The sequence below is a fragment of the Tamandua tetradactyla genome, chromosome 20, assembly GCF_023851605.1.
Source record: "Tamandua tetradactyla isolate mTamTet1 chromosome 20, mTamTet1.pri, whole genome shotgun sequence".
NCBI lineage: Eukaryota > Metazoa > Chordata > Mammalia > Pilosa > Myrmecophagidae > Tamandua > Tamandua tetradactyla.
The window spans coordinates 35,232,595-35,258,160 of NC_135346.1; the positions used below are offsets into that span (position 1 = coordinate 35,232,595).

At 41.5% G+C, this 25,566-nt stretch overlaps 1 protein-coding gene across 2 annotated transcripts in view; it reads left to right on the forward strand.

Annotated features, from left to right (window-relative positions):
- Nucleotides 1-25,566, forward strand: part of GALNT10 (polypeptide N-acetylgalactosaminyltransferase 10) — a 239,554-nt gene that overhangs the window by 46,838 nt on the left and 167,150 nt on the right. Inside the window, exon 1 of one of the 2 annotated variants that reach the window (XM_077137483.1) lies at nt 17,558-17,614. The exons of the other annotated variant lie outside the window; for it this stretch is intronic. Within the exon in view, the coding sequence (XP_076993598.1) occupies nt 17,573-17,614 (42 nt within the window). The 5' untranslated portion in view covers nt 17,558-17,572. Of the gene's footprint in view, nt 1-17,557; nt 17,615-25,566 lie in introns of those variants that run through there. 2 annotated transcript variants of the gene reach the window in all.

Here is a 25,566-nt window from a genome sequence, read left to right on the forward strand (position 1 = left end):
GGTGTTTTGTAGAATGTCCCACAACTGGGATCTGTCTCTTGTTTTTCTCATACTTAGACAGGGATTATGGGTCTTAGAGAGGGAGACCACAGAGGTAAAGTGCATTTTCATCACTTCACATCAAGGGTGCATGCCTTATCACTGTTGACATTGACCTTGGCCACCTGGCTGAGTATTTGTCAGATTTCTCCACCATAAAGTTATTATATTTTCCCTCCCTTTCATACTCTATGGAAGGAAGTCACTCTGCACAGCTCTCATGCTCCTCTTTCAACAAAGACTTTTGGGGACGTACATTTGTTTCATTACACATTATTGGTTACTTCCTATATGCAGACAGTGTTAGGTGCTAGAGATCTGGAGATAAAGAGGACCTAGCCTCTGTCCTCATGGAATTCAGAGTCTGGAAGGGAGCACAGAACCGAGTGTCCCAGCAGGCACAACACCAGGTGGTAATGCAGGGAGAGGGGTTCACAGGCACAGAGGAAGTCACCTCCCAACAGGCTTTTGCATTTTATGTTTTTGTGCTTTAAGTGAATTTTCCTAGCATTCTCCATTTCCTTCAACCATAAAATTTTAAATGTTAAAAAAAAGAGGCAAGCTTATTTCCTTTCCATACTTACCCTGTTATTATTATTTTAAGAATTTGCTATAGCACTTTCCTTGTTGAAAGCATTTTTAATCATTAATTACTAATCCACATTAATATGCGGATTGAATTACTCTATTTCAGGCAGAAGTTTGTCTTGAAGAAACAGAATAGCTTAAGTGTTATTCCTCCCCACCTGCATCTCTCTTTCTTCCTCTGCGCCTCACCCTGATCATTGTTGGGATTATTGCCATGATTATTAAATGCTGATTGAGCACTGCAAGTGTCTTTGTTGCATCGAAGAACTTGGGGGAAGGCAAGTCCCTACTCTCTGGACTCCGAGCTGCACAGAGGCTGCCATGGGGGATTCATTAACACTCGGAAACCAAAATTGGCCTCATAAATAGTCAACATTAGGAAACAGTTTCAGCTCTCCTATTATTTTAGTTGCACTAAAGTGATTCCTCTTTAGCTTTGTTGTTGTTTGAGGAGCTTGGCTTTGGCCTTCAGAAAAAAAAATGTATCCTCTGTAACATAACTACCATTTGTTGAGCTCTTACTGTGTACCAGGGGCTGTACATACCTTATGTTTGATTCACAACAACCCCATGGATAGGCCAGGTGATTTCCCTCCCTGTAAAGATGGGGGAGCTGAAGCTCAGTGAGGTGAAACTGCAAGGCTGGTAAATGTCAGAATTGGGATTTGAACCTTTAATTGTATGCTCCAAAGCCCTCTATCTTAATGCCTCTCTTTGGTCCACCATGCAAGGCCTTCCCAGCCTTGTTGCCTACTTTTTCCCTATATTGTCATTCTTCCCTCCTCTTCATTGGTCTCAGGTACGTAGAAGGCTTTTCAATTATATTTCATTTCTCCCTCATTACAATCCTGCGGGGTAGGTATTGTCTTTTTCCCCATTTTGTAGGTGAGAACACCAGCTCAGGACCCATCTGCTGCAGGTGAAGGGGGTTCACTCTCTCCTCTACCTTCCTGTCCCTCTGTGCACAGCTCAGAGTCCTTGGGCAGGGGAGGCTGCTTAAGGTCACCTGCATCATCAGTTATTTACTAAACATTGTGTTTTGGTTAGTGCTGGCATTACAGATATAAGTGAAGCATCTCTGCCCTCAACAAGTTCACAGTCTGCTGGAAAGGAGAACTTCCTGTGTTCCAGGTATAACTTATCCAGTGTCCTGCTCACTGGGTTCATCTCCTTCTGGCCTTGTAATAATGTATGTTTTTATGTTAATAAGCAATTAATTCATACCAGGCCTTCCACTCAGAAAGTGATATCCATGAATCTTGTTTATTCTTCATATCCTCCCTAGGATGTGGGTTTGTTATTAATCTCCAAGAACAGGAGAGAAACTGAAGCGCTCAGAAGAGACTCAGTTGCTTCAGGAGAAACATTTAGGAGATGGCAGAGCTGCCATTAAAACCCCGATCTGTCTGAATCTAGAGGCTCCTTTTTCAGTTTTCTTGATTGTTTCCCTTGTAGTATATTTTGCTTTCTTTGTAGTGTGGTATAACATACACAGACACACATATAACTTACGCTTATGATGTATTAGGTGCAGGACTGGGTCAGTGACAGACACAGTCCTGAAGAGGATGCCATCCCTGTCTTTATGGACCTGCAATCTGGAGGGGGTGACAGACAGGTGCAAAAATAACCCTCAAATGCAACCAACTATAATAGGTGCCATCTCTAAAATGAAGACAATAAAACCTGTCTCCCAGGGTTATGATAAGGATTAGAAGAGAAGTACGTAATGCATGGTATGGTATGTACTTGTATGGTAGGTCTAATATATGGTCACACCTACCACAGATGTGTTAGTAAATGAGATCCTAATCCCTGGTTGGAGTATGCAATAAAAGTCAGCTTGATACAATTCCTTTGGGCCTCTCAGTCTTCATCTTATGTTTGCAATGAGATGTTTGGCACTTAAGAACACAAACTATTTCTTATAGTTCTTTGTGTCCTGAGTTGTGTGAGCCTTTCCAGCACGTAGAGAGCTTACACTTGCCACCTAATAAATTCCTTTGGATTGATTGAAAGCAATTCTACTTTGCAGCTGGGGATCAGAGTCTGGGAAATTGGGAAAAGTCACCTAGGGTTAGATCTAAGTATTTTATGAATCTCTTGTGTCCACAAAAGCTGTTTCTTTGGATATGGAGAGAGAGGTTAAGGCCAGGTACACCAAGATCTGAGAGACCAATGAGAAGATGATGTTTCCCTGTGCCTCATGGCAACCTTAGACCCTGGTGTTCCAAGTTGGCAAGCTGTCAGAATGAAATATACCAGAAATGGAATGGCTTTTAAAAAGGGGAATCTGATAAGCTGCTAGTTTACAGTTCTAAGGCCAAGAACATATTCCAGTTAAAGTAACTCTATAGAAATGTCCAAATTAAGCCACAACAGACCTTCACCCAAGAAAAGTTGGTGAAGTTCAGGGTTTCTCTCTCAATTGGAAAGGGACATGACGACATCTGCTAGCTTTCTCTCCAGGCTTCTTGTTTCATGAAGCTCCTCTGGGGGTGTTTTCCTTTTTCTTCTCCAAAGGTCTCTGGCTGTGTGGGCTCTGTGATTCTCCTGGCTCTGTCGTAGCTCTGTTGCTCTCTCCAAAATCGTTCCTCTTTTAAAGGATTCCAGTAAACTAATCAAGACCCAGCTGGAATGGGTGGAGTCACAACTCCATGGAAGCCGTCTAATCAACAGTTACCACCCACAATTTGGGTGGGTCCTATCTTCATGAAGATAATCTAAAAGCTGTTACCCAGCAATATTGAATGAGGATTAAAGGACATAGCTTTTCTGGGGTCCACAAATTCAAACTGGCACACCTGCCTTGGCTCTCCCTTGGCCACTTCCTGACTGTGAGACCCAGGCAAATACGGCAGAGCCTCAAGTGTCCTCATCTGTACCTTGGGGGAAAAATATCTGCTTTTTAAGGTTGTGGAGATAAGATAAGACTTAGATATGCATTCAGGATAGCTCCCCAGTGCAGCCTAAAGCTTAAATGCTCAGTGAATGATTGAAGGTGTTACTTTGAGTGGATCCATTGCCAAGATCCTGAGCCCCACAGACTTCTGCCTGGTGGTCTATTTCAGGCTTCTGTCACTCTCACTTTCTACTGCTGCTCTTTCTGGAAATGTGCTTGGAAAGAATGTGTTCTTGCCTATCAGATGAGGCCCCTCTGGACAGGTCCTGCCCCATCCCATCCCTGGGGAGTGTGAATTCCTTGCAATGCTGGGCACCAGGAGGAATAGAGCTGCAAGATTAGTTGACCCAGTCACTGGACTACGGAAAGAAACTTGAGGGATAGATGTTGGAGGTAGGGGTAAGATTTTCTCTCTTTTTTTTTTCCCAACAGCAATATAATCTTGTAGAAAGTTTAGAAAATGCAGATAAGCCCAAACACAATAAGAAAATTCCTAGTGATTACAGCTGTCCAGAGATAATCACAGTTACATTTTTTTGGTTGTGGTGGTGGGGTGTGTAGGCTACAAATCGAACCCATGTCTCCTACATGGCAGATGAGCATAGTTATATTTTGATAGCTATCCATTCCCCCCCCCCTTTTGGGTGTGTGTGTGTGTATATGTCTTTATCTATCTATCTATCTATCTATCATCTATCATCTAATCTATCTATCTATCTATCTAAAGTTTTTTTGTTTTTTGTTTTTTGTTTTTGCATGGGCAGGTTCCAGGAATAGAACCCGGATCTCTGGGGTAGCAGGCAAGAATTCTGCCCCTGAGCCACTGTTCTAGTTTGCTAGCTGCTGGAAAGCAACACACCAGAAACGGATTGACTTTTAATAAAAGGGGATTTATTTTGTTAGTTCTGGCAGCTAACTTTCCACTGAGGTTCTTTCTTACATGGGAAGGCACAGGATGGTCTCTGCCGGTCTTCTCTCCAGGCCCCTGGGTTTCAACAACTTTCCCCAGGGTGACTTCTTTCTGCATCTCCAAAGGCCTGGGCTGAGCTGTGAGTGCTGAGATGAAGAATGCCGAGCTGCTTAGGCTGTGCTACATTGATGTCTCTCATTTAAGCACCAGCCAATTAAGTCAAACGTCCTTCATTGCAGCAGGCACACCTCCTAGCTGACTGCAGATGTAAATCAGCAACAGATGAGATTCACGTACCATTGGCTCATGTCCGCAGCAACAAAACTAGGTACACTCACCTGGCCAAGTTGACAACTGAATCTAGCTACCACAGCCACCATGCACCGCCCTGGTGTATATATATTTTGTTGTTGTTGTTACTGTTGTTTTTTAACTTTTTTAATTGTTATATAGTATAACATATATACAAAGCAAAGAAATAAAAAAGCAATAGTTTCAAAGCACTCTTCAACAAGTGGTTACAGAACAGATCCCAGAGTTTTTCATGGGCTACCATACGATCCGCTCATACTTTTCCTTCTAACCCCAGAATATAGGAGGCTAGAGGGCTTAAATACTTTTTATCATCACAATCCACTTTTTTTCCTTCTTTTTTTGTGAAAAATAACATATATACAAAAAAGCTATAAATTTCAAAGCACAGCACCACAATTAGTTGTAGAACATATTTCAGACTTTGACATGGGTTACAATTTCACAATTTTAGGTTTTTACTTCTAGCTGCTCTAAATTACTGGAGACTAAAATTAGAAATATCAGTTTAATGATTCAGCATTCATATTCATTTGTTAAGTCCTATCTTCTCTGTATAATTCCACCATCACTTTTAATCTTTCCATACCTCTCATTGGAGTTGTTTGGGCTATGGCAATTCTAAATTTTTGCTATTGGAAGGGTCTGTCACTAATATGGGGTAGGGAGATGGAACTATCTGATGTGCTAGGGAGGCTGGGCTAGTTTTCAGTCTTATCTGGACCAAGAACCATCTTGAGGTTGTAGATTTCTGGCAAGTCACTCTAGTGCCTGGAACCCTTGTGGAGTCTTATATATTGCCCTAGGTGTTCTTTAGGTTTGGCTGGAATGGTCCTGGCTGGGGGTTTGGCAGGTTATGATAGGTAGTAAGGTCTACCTGAAGCTTGCCTAAGAGCAACCTCCAGAGTAGCCTCTCAACTCTATTTGAACTCTCTCTGCCACTGATACTTTATCAATTATACTTTTCCTGTTTTTGGTCAGCATGTAATTGTTGATCCCAAAGTGCCAGATCTGGATTCATCCCTGAGACTCATCTCCCATGTTACCAGGGAGACTTTCACCCCTGAATGTCATGTCCCACGTAGCGGGGAAGGCAATGATTTCACTTGCAAAATTGGGCTTAGAGAAACTGAGGCCACATCTGAGCAACAACAGAGGTCCTCCAGAAGTAACTCTCAGGTGTGTCTATTGGTAGTCTAAGCTTCTCCGCTACTGACATAAGCATCACAAGAGTAAGTCTCATGATTGAGGGCATGGCCTATTGATTTGGGTATCCCTGAAGTTTGACACAGTATCAGGGATTCCCTGATGGTAAAGTTTAATTGTTCCGTAGCTTTCTCCCCTCCCTCAGGGGACTTTTTCAATACTTTGTGATTATCTGGTTAATATACTGTAGGATGTTTCCAGGCATTACTATAATCTATATAGGATTAAAGGGCCTCTTTCTTATTCTGTGCTTCCTGTATTTCAGTTGTTCAAATGAGCTATACAGATAGGTTGAACTAGATTATGCACTACAGAAAATTTCAGTTCCAGATCAAATAAACCTTTCTTTCATTGGTCTCAAAGAGTATGTGTGGTTCTAAAATATAGACACTGTCTTCCTTACCCCTATGTTCTGAATTACTTTAACCCCAACCTATTTGGCTTCTTTCTTATCTCTAAATATCAGATTATATATATAAAACAGCCTTTCAAAATCCAGAAATAATAATCACCACTCCGGACTTAATGTGTCTGCTCTAAAAGCTTACAATCTAGGCCTCTGATTTCTTATAAGCATTTTCTAAAGGTGACCATTCCATCGTTGTGTTTTTGTTTCTGGCTTATTTTGTCTCACCAAATGTCCCACAGGTTCATTCATATCATTGCATGCCTCACGACATTGCTCCTTTTTGTAGGAGCACAGCCTTTGTTCATAAGTATACACCATCACTGACCATCTACTACTCCATCAATGCATCCTTCAGCCACCTGCATTCATCAGGCATTATGTAGAAGGCCCAAAGTCCACAGTCCATCAACATTCTCAATTTTGGATAATTTCATTGTTCCCAAGAGACAGAAAATAAATAAACACGCCCTCACCAAATAGAAACTCTGAACCTCCGCTTAACTCTTGTGCCTATTATTTACCTCTCCTGTTGCTGTCATAGTGCTGATGGTTTCCTTTTGAACGTAGCTCATAGCATGCAATAGCAGTTTTCCCCCATACCCTGTACTTAAACACTCTTTATACAAAAATCATATCTTTGAAGTAATTCTTGCAAGAACTTATTCATATTTCTAGTATGAGTCAGTTGGACATGTAGGTCTATACAACCCCTTTCAATCTTGTTCATCTTCAACACAGTAATATTACTTCTAGACCTACAGTCCTATCTATTCCCTTACACTGGAGTTCAAACTCATTAATTAATGGTTCACCCATCTCTACCTTCTATGTATCTATAAGTCCCTTATCTTCCATATTATAAGCCTCTGATTATACCTTTATGCTGGTCATAAAAGTGGGCTCATACAGTATCCTTTTGTGTCTGGCTAACTTCACTCAGCATTATGTCCTCAAGGCTCATACATCTGGTCATGTGCTTCAGGATGTCATTTTATCTTACTGCTGCATAATATTCCATCATATGTATATACCACATTTTGTTGATCCACTCATCTGTTGATGGGCATTTGGTTTGTGTTCTAGTTTGCTAGCTGCCGGAATGCAACACGCCAGAGACAGATTGGCTTTTAATAAAAGGGGATTTATTTTGTTGGTTCTTCAGAGGAAAGGCAGCTAACTTTCCACTGAGGTTCTTTCTTACGTGGAAGGCACAGGATGGTCTCTGCTGGTCTTCTCTCCAGGCCCCTGGGTTCCAACAACTTTCCCCGGGGTGACTTCTTTCTGCATCTCCAAAGGCCTGGGCTGAGCTGCTAGTGCTGAGATGAGGAATGCCTAGCTGCTTAGCAATGCTACGTTGCAATCTCTCATTTAAGCACCAGCCAATTAAGTCAAACATCACTCATTGCAGCAGACACGCCTCCTAGCTGACTGCAGATGTAATTGGCAACAGATGAGGTTCACGTATCGCTGGCTTATGTCTGCAGCAACAAGACTAGGTATGCTCACCTGGCCAAGTTGACAACTGAATCTAACTAACACAGTTTGTTTCCATCTTTTGGCAATTCTGAATAATGCTGCTATGAACATCGGTGTGCAAATGTCTGTTTGTATCATTGCTTTCAGTTCTTCTGGGTATATACTGAGTAATGCTATTGCTGGGTCATAGAGCAACTCGATATTTAGTTTCCTAAGGAACTGCTAGGCTTCCATAGTGGCTGTACCATTATACACTCCCACCAGCAGTGCATAAGTGTCCCAGTTTCTCCACATCCTCTCCAACATTTACAGTTTCCTGTTTGTTTAATAGCAGCCATTCTTGTAGATATGAGGTGGTATCTTATTGTAGTCTTGATCTGCATTTCCCTTATAGCCAGTGAAAATGAGTGTCTCTTCATGTGCTTTTGAACCATCTGATTTGCTCTTCAGAAAAATTCCTATTCATGTCTTTAGCCCATTTTATAATTGGATTGTTTGTTCTTTTGTTGTTGAGTTGTATGATTTCTTTCTGTATACAGGAAATCAAACCTTTGTCTGATATGTGATTTCCAAATATTTTCTCCCATTGAACTGGCTGCCTCTTTACCTTTTGACTAAGTCTTTTGAGGTGGAGAAGCATTTGATTTTGAGGAGTTCCCATTTATCTATTTTTTTTTCTTTTATTGCTTGTGCTTTGTGTGTAAAGTTTAGGAAGCTACCGCCTGTTCCTAGGTCTTGAAGATGTTTCCCTACATTTTCTTCTAGAAACTTTATGGTACTAGTTCTTATATTAGGTGTTTAATTTTTGTGTAGGGTATAAGATAGGGGTCTCTTTCATTCTCTTGCTATTGATATCCAGTTCTTCCATGCCCAGTTACTGAAAAGACTATTTTGTCCCATTTCAGAGGATTTAGGGGCCTTGTCAAAATCAGTTGACCATGTATTTGGTGGTCTATTTCTTCACTGTTGATTTAATTCCATTGGTCAATGCTTCTGTCTTTGTGCCATTACCATGCTGTTTTGACCACTGTGGCTTTGTAATAGGTTTTAAAGTCAGGGAGTGTTAATCCACCCACTTTGTTCTTCTTTTTTAGGATGCTTTTAGCTGTTTGGAGTCTCTTTCCTTTCCAGATGAATTTGATAGTTAGCTTTTCCAAATCTTCGAAGTAGGTTGTTGGAATTTTGATTGGTACAGTGCTGAATCTGTAGATCAACTTAGGGAGAATTGATGTCTTAACTATGTTTAGTCTTCTTATCTGTGAGCAGAGAAAGTCTTTCCACCTATATAGATCTCCTTTGATTTCTTTTAGCAGTGTTATATAGTTTTTTGTGTACAAGTCTGTGCTGGTTTGAAAGGATGTATGGACCCTAGAAAAGCCATGTTTTAATCAAAATTCCATTTGTAATGGCAAAATAATCCTTATTCAATACTGTATGTTTGAATCTTTAATTAGATCATCTCCCTGGAGCTGTATCCCAATCAAAAGTAGTTGTGTTAAAGCCTTTGAAGTGGGGGCAGAGTGAGTCCATGGCTTCCCCAAGTGAGGAGTGTCTCAGAATATCATTCATTCTGCTTTCCCTCACTGGTATGGGTTCTGAGCAATGCTTGGAGTCCCTCCTTCCCTCCCCTGCCTGATGGGGTGGTAGAAGCTACCCTCAGCCCCAGCAATTCTTGCTCTTCTTGGAATCTTCACCAAGTGGCAGGCTGCCTCTGGGCAGTACCACTAGGGTCTAACACCCAATTGGTGAGACAAGCACCATCCTTAGGGGACTGAGCCCAGTACAGGAGGCAGAGGAGCTCAGGCTTGGAAAGAACCTCTCTGTGTGCATGGAGTAAGGTATGGTCCGGGCTCAATCTTCTCCACCTTGTCTGTCTGGAATGTTGAGATTGTTCTGGCTCCTTCCTATCCCCAACTGAGCCTCCAATATTGAACCCATGCTCTAAGCCTCAGGCAAAGGCCCCCTCCTCCTCATCAGCCTCCCTGGGGCAGAGTAACCACCACACAGTAATTAGAATAGGCTGTCTGTTCCATTGTTTTGTTTTGACTCCTGGTCTTTTACAATCTTTTAATTTTTCCTATCTTGTCTCCTTAAGTTGTTTTCCTAAGAGTTTAATAAGTCAACTCTGTTAAGAGTACCAACTCTAGAACACAGGCAGGAGTCACCTTGGACTGGTTGCTTGACCTAACTTATGTCTCATCTGTAAGATGGGGTAATAGCAGCACCTGCCTAATAGTAAACAATTGAGATGATGAATGAAAGCTCCTAGCAGAGTGTCTGGTGCATTGTAAGTGCTCAAAAAAAATGGCTGTTGCTGACATTCATGTGTCATTGATTGGTCCCCATCACTTCAGCAGTGACCTAAAAAGCATTTACATTCTGATACTGTTAGAGGCGCATGGAGAGCCTATAGTCCATAGCAGTCTAACAGGGGAAGGGGCCTGCCCACGTCACACAGAGGATCCACATCTCCTAGTCCAGTGCCCAGGCCATGTCAGCAAGGTCTTAGTTTTCATTGCCTGATTCCACAACTAGTAGGAGATGAGAATCCTCATTTTTCCTAAATAAGGATTTTGCAAATACTAGGAACTGAATGACCGACCACCCATCACCTGGTGATAGATGGATTACTATAGTTAGGTATTGTTCATAGGGTCTGCTGTACTCATTGCATGATCACAGCCATGTTTGTATTGTGTTTCTTTTCAAACTGCTTTGAAATGATGTAGGATTCCAGCATCTGAACAGCTTTCCTAGGAAACACAGAAACAGGTATCCCATGAGCTCAGAAAACAGAACTGGGACTGGTGGGATTAGGGAAGTTTAAGTGTTGGCACATTATGACTCAGTGTTTATCTATTTCATAAAGAATTTCCAAATGCCATCTCTAGGCCAGGGAGAGCACTCAGGATAGAGTGATAATCCAACAGACAACAAGGGTGGCAGATGTGAAAACATGTAAGCCCAGTAAAGTGGAACAGTTTCTGTGAGAGCAGCAGATGCAGCAGCTGGAGTCGGTCCAAAGCAGGGGACACAGTTCTACCTGCAAACACAACTTCAAGGAGGTGTCAGTGCTGGGCTCTATCTGGAAAGATGAGTATGGATGTACCAGGCAGATGGGATTGGGGGCAGCCTTGGCAGAGGGAACAGGGGGAGCAAGAGCACAGAGGTGAGAAAGAGTCAGCAGTTTTTGTGATCTCAGAAGTAATTCTGTACAGAACATGGGTCAAATGGGGGCTCCAAGATGAAGTAACAGTGGGGAAGGTGTGCATCACCAGGGGCCTTGTGCATTCTGCCCAGGAGCTGGAACTCAACCTTGGGGAGACACTGCAGGGTTTCTGGAAGAGAAATGAGCTGCTCAGCTTTGCAGTCTAGAAAGTGCAATGAGCTGTTAGTCTGTAGAATGGACTTAAAGGGAGACTGTAGGCCGGGAGAACTATTGAAAGACTTGGGTGGTGGTTCCAGGGGACAAGGTGATGGGAATGGACAGGTGAAGATAAAGATATGAAGACAGTTGACAAAGGTGGAGTCAGCATGACTTGGTCACCAGCCAGGATTGGGCATTAAGGGGTAAGGTGATGTTGGGGAAGCAATGACTGTTAACATGGTGTGTTAGTGTACAAGCTGCCAGATGTAATATACCAGGACTAGGATGGTTTTTCAAAAAGAAAATTTAATAAGTTACAGATTTACAGTTCTAAGCCTATAAAATTGTTCAAACTAAACCACCAACAAGAGGTTGTCTTCACTCAAGAAAGGCTGATGGGTCAGAAACACCTCTGTCAGTTGGGTAGTCACGTGACTGGCATCTGCTGGTCCCTGGCTCTGGGACCCCCTTGCCTTCAGCCTCTGTTCTTTTGGGGGATCCTTACTTTATTTCTCCAGGGCTGGCTTTCATCTCTTGGCTTCCCTTGGCTCTCTCTGGGTTCTGGCTTGTTTAACGTCTCATGGTGATGTCTGCTGGACTCCAAGCATCTCCAAAATCTGTGTCTCTGTTCTCTGAAGCAGCTGTTCTCCAGCATCTACATCTGCTTTCTCTGCTAGCTTTGAGGCTTTTGTTGTTTCTGTCTCTCTCCAAAATATTTCCTCTTTTGAAGGATTCCAGTAAATTAATCAGGACTCACCTTGCATGGGTAGCATCACATCTCCATTTAATCAAAAGGTCACACCCACAATTGGGTCTGCCACATCTTTTGTGGAGATAATCTAATCAAAACTTCCCAACCTACAGTATTGAATCAAGATTAAAAGAAATGAATGCTCCCACAAGTTTGGATCAGGACCAAAACATGGCTTTTCTTGGGGTACATAATACTTTAAAACCACCACACATGGATTGAGAACTTGGCCATGTGCTAAGGATCCACCATGGATCCTCTCAGTTCATCCTCACCTACAGGTCCCAAGTTGCAGCTGAGGAAACCAGTTCAGAAAGGTAAAAACTTGCCCATAGTGACCAACAAACAAGTCACATAGGTGAGATCTGAATGCAGAAAGTCTATTTTCCCAAGATCCTACTTTTAACTGCTCTGCCATTCCTCAGGTTTCTGGCTATAGGTCACTCACTGGCAGAATGTGAGAACTTTAATGCTGGCTATATTGGAGAATCAGAGTAGAAGAGAATCCCATGGTCTTAATATCCCACATTAGGAAGGAAAATGTTTCGGACTTAACTTTAGATAAGTTAACTGGATATTTGCAGAACTGCTCAAAATGGTTAAGAATGGGTTTGAAATAACTTTTCAGTTTTGCTTGCTTTTCTAAGGCAATGGGCAAGACCCTAGATGGAGAGTCAGAGCCATGTTCTAGCCTCGCCTCTGCCACTTCAGTGTTGTGATTCACTAGGCCTGGGAAAAGGGGATGGAATTTGCATTTACAACAAGTTTTTTGGAGGTATTAATGCTGCTAGAATGGGAACCACATTTTAAGAACCACTACCCTAGGTGCTCTCTTGTTCCCTTTGCACTTGAGGGCAGAAACATGCCATGCAAATGTACACACCAATATTAATATCAGAGAATATTTAATTCAAGGTAAAAAGCATTAAACAAGTGAAAGGGTGGCACTTTGAAATGATACAACCCACCCCATCTTTCCATTCGCTTCTACTCCTTTTTCACCCTATCCCCACTACTAGTGATCTCAAGTTCTCTTTGATAATTTATTTCCCTTTGTGGTCTTCAGGATGGATGAGTCAATAGAAGGAACTTATGTGCCACCTGTTGTCAGAGGACACCTATCCTGATCAGTTGATAGAGTGAAGGTGTCCATGATGGGCCCAAACCTCCCCAGAGCTCAGGAGCTCACCAGCTTGAGAGAGAAAACTCCTAATAGAGTAGCTGATAGGGCTGACCTTCCACCTTGAGTGCAGTGACTTATGGCCTGAGTATGACGTTTAGGCAAGGAGATGAAAAGCTTTCCTCTCTTGCTCTCCTGGTCTCTCTGGCCTTCAGGGGCAGATAAGGGAATATATTTTCCTGACCACACTCCAGGCATAAGCAGCATCATGCTTACCTGAGACCTAGTGCCAGAGATCTGATAAAGAAATTCAGGGGAGACAAGTGGAGATTACATGGAAATCAATCATGCGCAGCTGGCATTCTCTGCAGGCAGCTGCTTGATTTTATTTCCTTTTCATTTTTTCTCCCTGTCTCTGGAATCAACTCCTTTAAGAGCTTGACACCAGCTAGGCTACTGTGATTAAGTGGCAAACTTACGCTGTCTACTGGAACCCTCTATGTGTTTATGCAGAACTGGAAGATTGTTCAGGGTAACCAAAGGGGATATGAGTCCTCTGGACTGCTGAGGATAGGGAGACCATTTAAACACATTTTGGTCTTCATTTCTTGGAGTCTTACCTAAACATTCATAGGTAGGCTTTTTAAATTATTTTTCCTTCAAACCCAATGTATAATTTTGGCTGCTTTCAGTTGCAAGTAATGGAAAACCCAACCTATTTGAATAATATGGAGATTTATTATCTCACATGACCTAAACCTGGTAGAAGGGCATCTGTGGAATTAATTGATTTAGTGGCTCAGCAGCATCATCTGAGATCCATATTTCTATCTTTCTGCTCTGCCATACTCAGCTCATTCTCCAAGGGGTAGAGTCCCACATTATCCCAAGAATGGTTGCTGTGGGTTCAGATATCACAGATAGACCAGGAAACCATCCAGGATGGATAACTGGACAGAATCGGGGTTGTGTTAGGAAAGAGGAAGGAGTCAGAATAGGAAATGACTATAGTAATACACTCAGTCCACGTGTGAATCCTTGTTCAGAAACATTTGCTCTCTTCTGCCTGAGATTAAATATAAATATCTTATCCTGGCATACTGTAACTTCCAGAGTGTGCTCTCAACATACATTTTCTAGTTCTGTTTCCTACTGTTCTCTGCATGCAGCCATTGGGTAGCCAAACAGGACTACTTGCTATTGCTAGAACTTGCTACACACATCTGATTTCTACCTCCTTGCTCCTTTGCTTAGAGATGCCTTGTGTCTGGAATACACCATGCCCACTATCCCTATCTCTGAACATAAAACGTGTCAGAGACAGGAATAGAAACAGAGACTTCCTCTTCTTCATCCCACCCCTATCTTTTTAAAATGATCTTTTTATTGCTAAATAAGATACAGTGAACTTAAAAGTAAAAAGGGAATTTATTGGTTTACGTCACCGAAAGGACACAAGATTTACTACATTCAGGCATGGTTGGTTCCACGGACGTAGATGTCTTCAGTAACTTCTTGGTACTGTTTGCTTCTCCTCAGACAGGCTCTCCCTTCATGGTTGTTAGAGGCCTCCAGGCTTTTTGGCAGCCCAGCAGAGAGAGGCTCTTTCCCAATACTTGCAGTCAAAGCCACTGAACCAACCTTCTGTGCCCACTTTCCTGCACTTTCATGCACTTCGCTCTAAAGCTTTGATCATGGTCAGGAGGATAACTTACTCTTTTGGCCGCACGTGGATCAAGTCTCCATTCATGGAACTGAAGGAGATGCCAGCCCCTCCCCAAATCTCATGGACTGGGAGAAGGCTCGTTCCCCAAGATAAGGTGTGGTAAGCTCCAGGAAGAGGGGGGAGCGTGGATTGGCCAGGCAATTGCCTGCTGTTATATTTAATACATTTTAATATTAAGTGTCCTGAAGACAAAAAACACCATCAACAAGGATCTTATCTTTCAAGGAAAAATAAAAGAGGCCAAATACAGAATTTTGACACCACTTCTAAAGCAGATAATCTGTTATCAACAGTTTAGATATTCTCTTCAAAAGAAAAAGGACCTTTGGGACATTTGCCAAACCCATACTTTTCATGATAGAAACAAAAAAGAGCTTTCTTTATCATGCTTAACTACTATATGTATAATATAGATTTCCTAGAGTCTTAACACAACTTCCTGGTACATTATTGCTTCATTTATCTGATGTCATTAGGGAATGAGGTTTTTTGGATGATTGAATTTTGTACAAATTTTTGTGCTTTTAAAACTTTAATCTGTGGGGGAGGGGATTTACTTTTAAAACACTTCTTTGCACTAGTAGAATACACTGATACAATGAACATAAATTAATTTTTTGTAAACCATTTTGCATCATGTTTCTAGAAGTTAGGGTATGGGCCAGCACGAGTGAAGAACCACAGAATAAACAGGACCCTTCTTTTCAGGATCTGAGTGGTGGCAGAGAACCCTAATTTTCGTATAAAATAAACATGGACACATTATGGACTAGAATGCAAAATTCTTAGGAATATTTTAGATGAAACCTGAGCTGATTCAGGCTACTCTCCAGTTTCCACCTTCCCCTTCTCTTCTATCCCTTCCCCCAATTCATATCCATGTGCCTTCAGGTAGAAGTAGACCTCTCATGTCTACTTCCGAGACTACTGAGACTATTTGCCCTTTCACCAGCTGTCTCCAAAGCTACAGTACTGTCTTTTGTTTTTGTTTTTTTTCATTATGTTTTTATTTAGCAGTTTTCCATCAATGCTTGAGCTTTACTTTAAGCTGGAGAATAATTGAACATTACCAGGGGAACCAGCTACTGAAACTTTTTAAGTGAATAACATTAAAGTTTGCACATACGGCTAAATCAGTAGACTTGGCAGGACAAAAAGTCTGTTCTTTTTTCTAAAAAATAAGTTCAAAGGCTATTTGACTCGTCCAGTGTGGTCTCATGCTAGGAAGAGAATAGTGAAGTCTTTGGAACACTGACCACCAAATAAATGGGTCATCCACAGTATGGTCACTGATTCTAGCCCATGACCGTTGTCACTTATAAGGATGTGGGTTTTCTTTGCTTTCTTGACACTCATGTGTAATGGTCAGCCTGCTCCTCACTGTGCATGATTCTTTGTTTCCTGCTCTTTGGACTTTTCCTTCAGGCAGGAACAGCACACTCTGACCTGGCCTTTCAAGATGCCATTACTCCATGGCTTTCAACAGTAGATGGATTAGCAGTGAGGTCTGCTCCTGTCACATTTAAAGATTAATATAAGAAAAGCCCAAGTGTATTTTTTCTTGAACAATGATTTTCAAACCTTATTTAGTTGTAGAAACATTTTTTAAAATGTTTCTTTGGGAAATGTATTAGATTTACCAAAAAAGTTGCCAAAATAACTCTTTTAGATTTACAAAAAGCTGCAAAAATAATTCTTTGTTCTTTATACCCCGCTTCCCCTAATGTTAACATCTTACATAACCAGAGTACAATTTTGTAGACCCAAAATTAACTTTGATACAATATTATTAACTGATGGATAAGCCTTAATTGAGAACTGCCGGTTTTCCCCACCAATGTCATTTTTCTACTCCAGGATCCAATCCTAAGTTCCCACATCACATTTAGTTGTCTTGTCTCCTTAGCCTTTTCCAGTATGTGACATTTCTTCCATCTTTCTTTGTCTTTTATGACTTTGACACTTTGAAAACAGTAGCCCCTATTTTGTAGACTGCCCCTCAATTTGGGTTTGTCTTACGTTTTCTTATGGTTAATGCGAGGTTGTGCATTTGGATTGAAGACCACAGAAGTGATGCTGAGGCCTTCTCAGCACATCATTTCGGGGACATATGAGATCTTATTACCAGTCAGGTTAACTCTGATCATCAGGTTATGGTGATGCCTTGTCATGTTTCTCTAACGTAAAATTATTATTTCTCCCTTTATCATTAATAAGTTTTCTAGTGGGAGATCTTTGAGATGAATGAATATCTAGTTGCAGGAACTTTTCCTTGAAAACTTATTTTTTGTGAAGGTCTAGCATGAAAAGCAGGTAGAAGCATGTTATTTTTATAGAAATGGGTGTGGGATGAGGACAGTGGCCCTAGCCTCCTCATGCCTCTTTCCCTTTAACAGCCCCCTGGAGTTACCTCTTTTTTGAAGCCCAAAGCCTTCCTAGAATGCTGTTTGAAAAGCATGGCTTTAAGTTGTGAGTTTAGGCTTGTGCTTTTCACAATACTTACCCATGCTGAGCCCTGCCCTCTGAATGTTCTGAAGAATGGTTACTTCTTTGGCCTTTGACATTAGCAAAGTTAGATTTAAGCAGAACAACACAAAGAACCGAAGTATAACTGCCACCGTTATTGAGCCCCTTCTGTGTTCCAGTCCCTGTTCTAAGTCAAGAGAATATAAGATTCATGAACTCATCATCCCTGCTTGTTAAATCTGTATCTTTTCTTTCAGGACAGAGAGGACTTGATAATCTAGGCCCAAGAAAGACACATACATGAAGGGGAGAAACAAACAAAATTGGCTTTTGTTTGGCAAGGTATTTGAGAGTGTTTTATTTGATTTTTTGGGTGAGCATAGGGGCCGCTTTGGCCTATTGGGCCTCCTGTCCTTGTCAAAAGCAGTTGTTTCCCCTCTGAGAAGGGTATGTGCTTTAGGCAAAAAAGAAAGTTCAAACAGTCCTCCCACCCCCCAGAAAAACCTACCCAAAAAACCTACCCCCTGGTGCCTTTGATTCTGCTTCCCGTATTTGAAAGAATCCAAATCCTCGTCCTTCATGGATGAGGTGTTTTAGCTGCCCATAATTACATAATTATTCCAGGCACTGTCGGAGCGCTCCTCACTGAGGCGGGAGAATTAGGCCGAGGAGGCTGGAGCAAGAGGACACCAGTCATCTGCCCCGCGCCTGGCAAAGGAGGTTATGCTTCTAGAACCGAGGTTGCTGGCTGAGGCTTTGTTACTTAATTAGGCTCCTGTCTCTTTTCCCTTTATGACAGTGGCAGAATCCAAGATGTACCCCCTTTTAAATTAATGCAAATGCCTCTAACAAAGTTTTATAATTGTTCATTTTAAACAAATCAGAAAATTGTCAAAACCACTCCAGTCACAGGGAATTCAGGAGTAGGAAATAACTTTTAAAAGCATATGTTTCTCAAGGGAGTAAAGTAGCAAATACCATCTCCTTAAATTCTGTTTAACATGAAGCCTTTATTGACTGCTCATGATGGTTCTGCACAATTTAATGCTCTTTTAAATGAATATTATTTAGCTTCTTCACATGAGTCAATGCGGCCTCATGGATCTGTAAATTTAGATGCTGATCACAACCAGAAGTCAATGTATAAAGCAGTTACAATTTAATTAACTGGTATAATAGATCTTATGCAATGTCAGATTAAAGGGAATGTGTAAGTATTGCCTTATGAACCAGCCTCTGCAAGAAAGTGTAGACACTGGCCGTTCTCTCCCCATCTCTTGGGATGAGTTAAGGCGATGGCCCTCTTAAGTGCAAAGGAGGATGAGGTTGGGTGGATGGGGGAACCCATTATTAAACAGCAGTGTTCAGCCAATCATCCTTGACGAATTTGACTTTGGCGGTCAATAAAGATTTCTGACACTATTAAATTCATTTTATGAGCCATTCTTGAGATTCACCAGTTTGTGCATTGTCTTTGGCTTTTGGTGGAAAAAGGAAGAAAGAAAGTGTGCTGGTTTGAATCTGTCTTGGACCCCAGAAGAGCCATGTCCTTTAATCCTCATTCAGTATTCCTGGGTGGGAGCATTTTGATTGTTCCCACGGAGATGTGACCCACCCAATATGGGCGGTAACTTTTGATCAGATAGCTTCCGTGGAGTTGTGACTCCACCCATTACCTTTAAAAGAGAAAACATTTTGGAGAAAGCCCCTTTTTTGTAGAGCCACAAGAAAGCCAGCAGATGCTACCATGTTTGCTATGTGCCCTTCCAGCTGAGGGAGAAACGTTGAACGTCATCAGCCTATCTTTCCCTGGATGCCTTAGATTGGACAATTCTGTAGACTTGTTTTAATTGGGACATTTTCTTGGCCTTAGAACTATAAACTAGCAACTTATTAAATTCCCATTTTTAAAAGGCACTCCGTTTCTGACATATTGCATTCCAGCAGCTAGCAAACTAAAAAAGTTTTTGGTACTGGAGAGTGGGGTACTGCTGCAGTTTGCAAGTACCAAACTTGTTAGAACAGCTTTTTAAATGGATAAGGAGAAGATTTTGGAGGAGTTGTGAGGCACTTGATAGAGAAGGCCTGGAATGCTTTGAAGAGATTGTTGGTAGAAACGAGGACTCTAGGGATGCCTCTGGCCAGGCACTATACAGAAATGAGGCACATGTTATTACAAACTGGAAGGAAGAGGAGCCTTGTTTAAATAGCAGATAATCTGGCAAAATTGACTAGTGACTTTGGCTGGAAGACAAACTTTAAAATCCATGAGCTTGGATAGTTAACAGAAGAGATCTCCAAATTAAATGTGGAAAGTGCAGCCTGGTTTCTCCTCACAGCTTATAGTGAAATACAACAGGAAAGAGATAAGCTGAGAACTGAACTCTTGGGTACAAAGAAACCAGAAATTGATGTTCTGGAAAATTCTGGGTTTCCAGGAGGGGAGAATCCAGAGAGTGGTGCCCCACATGAGGATTTAACCAAATGTGGAACCAGTCAGCCATTTCAGAGAAAACAAGCATCGGACATGGAGTTATCCAGGAAGGATTTGTGGAAACTCTTTATGTCTGATGGGCACAATCCAAGACTACTGCATAGAAAGCCAACAAGAGTGTTATAGGATCTGTATAAAGAGAACCACTGCCAGTTAGGACTGAGAGGGACAGAGAAGGGACAAATTGGAGGAAAAATAACTCAAGAATGGGGTCTGAAGTCAAGAAGCTTCAGGCCAGGAAAGTGGACCCACCTAAGCCCTTGGAGAGGTAGAGCGGGGGAGTTTGTCCTAAAGGCAGAAGATGGGCCTTGCACCTCATTATAGTGGAAGAGTCATGCCTCCTCAGGCCTTGAAGAGGATGAAACACATTCCTTGGGGTTTGGGGAGAGCCTGGCTGCCACCACATGGAGGGGTTGAGCATTTGCCCCGGAGATGGCAGAGAGCCCTGGTACAGCCAAGATCCTTGAAGATGGTGGAGCCGAGAAAAAGGTGGTCTCCCAGTATCCACCAAGGTTGCATTCGGAGAGAGGCAACCCACTGTGTAGGCCCTTGGAAAGGGTGGGACTGCCACTTCCTAAAGCCTTGAAGATAAATGACTCTCAGACTTTGAAATCCAATGGACTTTGCCCTGCAGGTTTTTTAAACTGCTTGGGTCCATTGACCCCTGTGTTCCTTCCTTCCTATGAAAATGTGTATGTAGCCTATGACTGTTCCTCCTTTGTATGCTGGCAGCATTTTGAGTTTTTATAGGTCCAGAGGAGAATTTTGCCTTAGGATAGACCATGCCTGTAATGACTTTGATGAGTTTTTATACTGTTTGTGACTTTGTATTGGATTTGTATTATTACTGAAATGGTTTAAGACTTTCTAATACTGTTATGGAATGAATGTATTTTGCATTTGGAAAGAACGTGTCTTTTGGGGGTCCAAAGAGTGGTATGTGCCGATTTGAATCTGTGGTGGACCCTAGAAGAGCCATGTCCTTTAATCCTCGTTCAATATTCCTGGGTGGGAACATTTTGATTGTTCCCATGGAGATGTGACCCACCCAATTGTGGATGGTAACTTTTGACCAGATAGCTTCCATGGAGTTCTGACTCCACCCATTACCTTTAAAAGAGAAAATATTGGAGAGAGCCCCTTTTTGTAGAGCCACGAGAAAGCCAGCAGATGCTGCCATGTTGGCCATGTACCCTTCCAGCTGAGGGAGAAGCATTGAACGTCATCGGCCTTCTTGAGCCAAGGTATCTTTCCCTGGATGCCTTAGATTGGACATTTCTATAGACTTGTTTAATTAGGACATTTTCTCAGCCTTAGAACTGTAAACTAGCAACTTATTAAGTTCCCCTTTTTAAACGCCACTCCATTTCTGGTATATTGCATTCCGGCAGCTAGCAAACAAAAACAGAAAGTTTTGAATGTTCATAGATGGGTTAGAGCTAAAAACCAAGCATTAGTTCAGCCTCTTCACTGTGTAAGTGGGAAAACTGAGGCCCACAGAGTAGGAGGGACCTGATGTCCCACCATGGGCCTCTTGGAACTGGTCCTGCAGAATCAAACATTGCTGATGGGGTCAAGGACCCCAGGGAGGTTGTTCAAAACCTGAAGTCCCTTGGGAATCTTGCCCTACCTCTTATCTCTTTAGGAGATGAGACCCGCAAGCCCTGTAGTTCATTCATTTGGTGCCAACAGTGGAAGAAAGTGCTTCCTTGTCCTTCTTCACCAGTCAAGTGTCCCTGTGCAAGAGTTTTATTCCTACTACCAGAGACATATATTTGTCACCACCTTGGTAGAATGGGAAAAGCCCTGAACTAGGAGTCAGAGGTCTCAGCCCCACTATGCACTCTGTGAATGACAACTATGACAAATTACTAGCCTAGGTGAGGTGCCCCTATGTAGAATCCCTCAGCTGTTGTTCCTTATGTAATTGTTTGTCTTTCCTGCCCAGTTGAAAACTCACAAGGGCAAAAACTTACCTGTCTGGCTTACTGTTGTATCCCCAGCGCCTGGCACACCACCTGGTACATGGTGGGTGCTTCATGATTGCAGTGATTGAATGAATGAATGAATGAATGAATGAACCTCAGGTCTGCAAACCTTTATCTGTAAATAGGGATGAAAACTCAACCCCTATTTACATCTATTTACCTCACATGGGGATGAATGAGATAATGTATGTAGAAGAGCCATGTAATGCTACATAAATGTGAAGATATAGTTCATGTATGTTACTGATAGTAGTGTTACCTTGTAGACTTTAGCTAAATTGCAGTTACTTCCTCCTGTCATAACCTTTGAAAAAGAGTCTGAATTATTTTCAGTGGAATTAACTGACAGTATTCTGCCTAGAATGAACATCCCCTAGAGTAAACCTCACGTTATTCTCCACCCCCCCATATACATTATAGATGGGGGAGGGGACCCAGAGAGGTTGATTCACTTGATGGGCATCACACAGGGAATCAATGGCTAAGCCAGGATGAGGTACCAATTTCCCTGATGCTGTTCCCCTCAGCTCAGTGCTTCAAGTCTTCATCTCTATTGGACAAGCTGTGGAATATTTAATTAGCTGCAGTCTAAAATGTGATGGATGTCAGAGCTCATTAATGTGGTGGGGGTGGTGGGTATATTTTCCAGTGCTGTGCTCTTTTGTAGTTCAGAAACCTCAATTAACTCCAGCACTCAAGACAAGCCAGCTGGACATGTGTTACCATGGGTCAGTTTGAGGCAGGCGACCTGAGTTCCCCAGTGTCCCTTGGACGCACTCTCCTCCACCTCCACCTGACCTGCTGCCCCTCTGCTGAGCTCTCTGTTAAGGCTGAACAGAAGCCTTAAAGACATTGAGAAATATTTCCCAATTAAGAGCCATGAGATCATTTTGCTCGGCACCACATTGACCTCCAGCCAGAACTTTTAATAAGGCTAGCGCAGTTATCTCTCTGGGGAGTGCCTCCAAGTTGTGGATGCAGTGAGTAAGAGAAAGGTGCTTTGGGATCCCACCAAAATGAGGGACAAGTCCCTTTTCTTGGACTAAACCTTGTTTTTATTCTTTTAATGTCATATCATGAAAGGCAAAACAAGGCCGAGGAACTGATCCAGATTAAAGAAAGTGAAAGAGATATGACAACTACATGCAATGCAAAATCCCTGATTTGATCATGGTCTGAGGGGAAAATAGGCGTAAAATTAATTTGGAGACAGATGATAATAAGTGTGGTGAGGATGTGGAAAAATTGTAGCTCTGATACATGGCTAATGGGAGTATAAAATGGTATGATTGCTTTGGAAAATAGTGTAACAGTTCCTCAAAAGGCTGAACATATAGTCAAGATGTAATGGAGAGGCTGGAGGGAAGTGCCTGAAAATGTAGAGTCCAGTAGCCATGTTTCTTGACGATGATTGTATAATGATATAGCTTTCACAATGTGACTGTGTGATTGTGAAAACCTTGTGTCTGATGCTCCTTTTATCTACCTTGTCAACAGACGAGTAGAACATATGGAATAAAAATAAATAATAGGGGGAAAAAATGTTAAAATAAATTTAGTTTGAAATGCTAGTGATCAATGAAAGGGAGGGGTAAGGGGTATGGTATGTATAAATTTTTTTTTCTCTTTTCATTTTATTTCTTTTTCTGAATAGATGCAAATGTTCCAAGAAATGATCACGATGATGAATATGCAACTATGTGATGATATTGTGAATTACTGATTATATATGTAGAATGGAATGAACAAAATAGAAATGTTTGCGTTTGTTACATGTTTTTTGGTATTTAAAAAAATTTTTTTAAATAAAATTTTTTAAAAGACTGAACGTAGAGTTACCATGTGATGCAGCAATTCCACTCCTATGATTATATTCAAGAGAGATGGAAACCTTTGTCTACTACAGAAACTTGTGCACAAATGTTCAGAGCAGCATTATTTGTAATAGCCAAAAGGTAGAAACAACTTAAATGTCCATCAACACAAGAAAGGGTAAACAATATACAATGGGCAATTGTTCAGCCATGAGAGGGATTAAAGTTCTGATTCATCTGCAGCATGGATGAACCTTGAAAACATGCTAAATGAGAGAAACCAGACAGACACAACCATATATTGTATGATTCCATTTATATAAAAATGTCCAAATTAGGCATATCCATAGAAACGAGAGAGCGGATTAGTAGTTTCCAGGAAAAATGAAATGGGATTGCTAATGGGTACAGTTTCTTTTTGGGGTTATGAAAATCATCTGAAATAGCTAGTGGTGAAGATTGTACAACTTTGTGAATATACAAAAAAATGTACACTTTGACAGGGTGAATTTTATGTTGTATGAATGATATCTAAATTTAAAAAAAAGTAATTTGGGGACAATGGAGGAATTTGAATAGAGACTGATTATTAGATTATAGTTTATATCGATGTGAAATTTCTTAGGTGCGATAATGGGATTGTGGTTATATAGAAGAAAGTTCCTTTTGAGAGCTGCAAGCTGAAGTACTTGAGTGGCCAAGCATCATGAGGTCTGCAATTTATTCTCTCAAATGATTCAGCAAAAAATGTATAGAAGGATAGAGAGCAAATGTGGTAAAATATTAGTTGAAGAGTAAACTGATGTCCTTTTTACTGTTTTTACAACTTTGCTGTTGAAATTTTCAAAATAAAAATTGGACAGATAAATACTCTTTTTTTCAAAGGCAGTGAGGTGAAAATAAGTCAAGGCCTTTTTTTGACCTTCTCCTTGTTCCTTTTGTCTCTGTCCAAGACAAGGGTAAACAAACACTGATTAGAGCCTACCTCAGGTGAGATTAATTCTACTTGTTTTTATAACATCCGAGAAGTGCAGACCCCCCACTTACCTGTGTTTTATGGGCGGGTGCCTAGAGGTGTACCTGAAAACCACAGCCAAACCCTATGGTCAACTGTAGCAAAGGAGGAAGCTTTCTTACAGCCTTCATGGTCCAGAAATGACAGCCACAGCTCCCTTCCTGACCTCGTTCTATACTCTGGCAGGGCAGGAAGGGTGGCAGGGCCAACTTTTCCCCCTCTTCTCTCAGGGAGATATTTAAGAGAATGGCCAGCAAGCATCATTTCTGGAGAGAAATAATTCTCCATGAGCTTTCTAAATAATACATGTTGTTTTTTTGTTGCAATATGTATATTTTGGGACGGTATGTATGGACCCCTGTGGTAACTTAGGTCCCTGGTTTCCTACCCCCTCCCCCAAGTAAAAGAAAATCAGCAATTATGATGAGATGAAAGTCAGCCTTTAGAATTTGACCAAATCCCTTCCAGAACAAATGATAAAACCAGTAATCCAGTTCTTCAGACCTGGAAAGGAACTTTGAGCTTCTTCATTTTTCCAGTCTTGATGAGACCTTCTAGAAGAAAAACCCACTGATTTCACAACTCATTTTCACTAGAAAATATAGGCAGGAGCATTTGCAAAGTCCTGTAAACCAACAACTGGTTTTATAGTATGCAGGCAGATTTTTCAGTGTGCAGATTTGCTATGAATTTATAGAGTGTTTTGATTCTAAATTCACAATGTGCATCTTTAATGACTCCAAGTTTGGATAATTTCATGCTGTTTATATTCCAGCAGCAATAGTTTTTGCATCTCTCCCAAGTTATTACCCTCCTAGGAGAAGAATGAACAGCCTCCTTTTACAAAAGATAGTCCCATATGTCCTGGTTTAGTTCATCTTTCTTCAAAGATTATTTTCCATTGAGATGTTCAGGAAAGCATGACAGCTGGATGTAGTGCCAAGCCCAGTTTGCAGGCAGGTGGGTTTTCTGGTTTCCTAGAC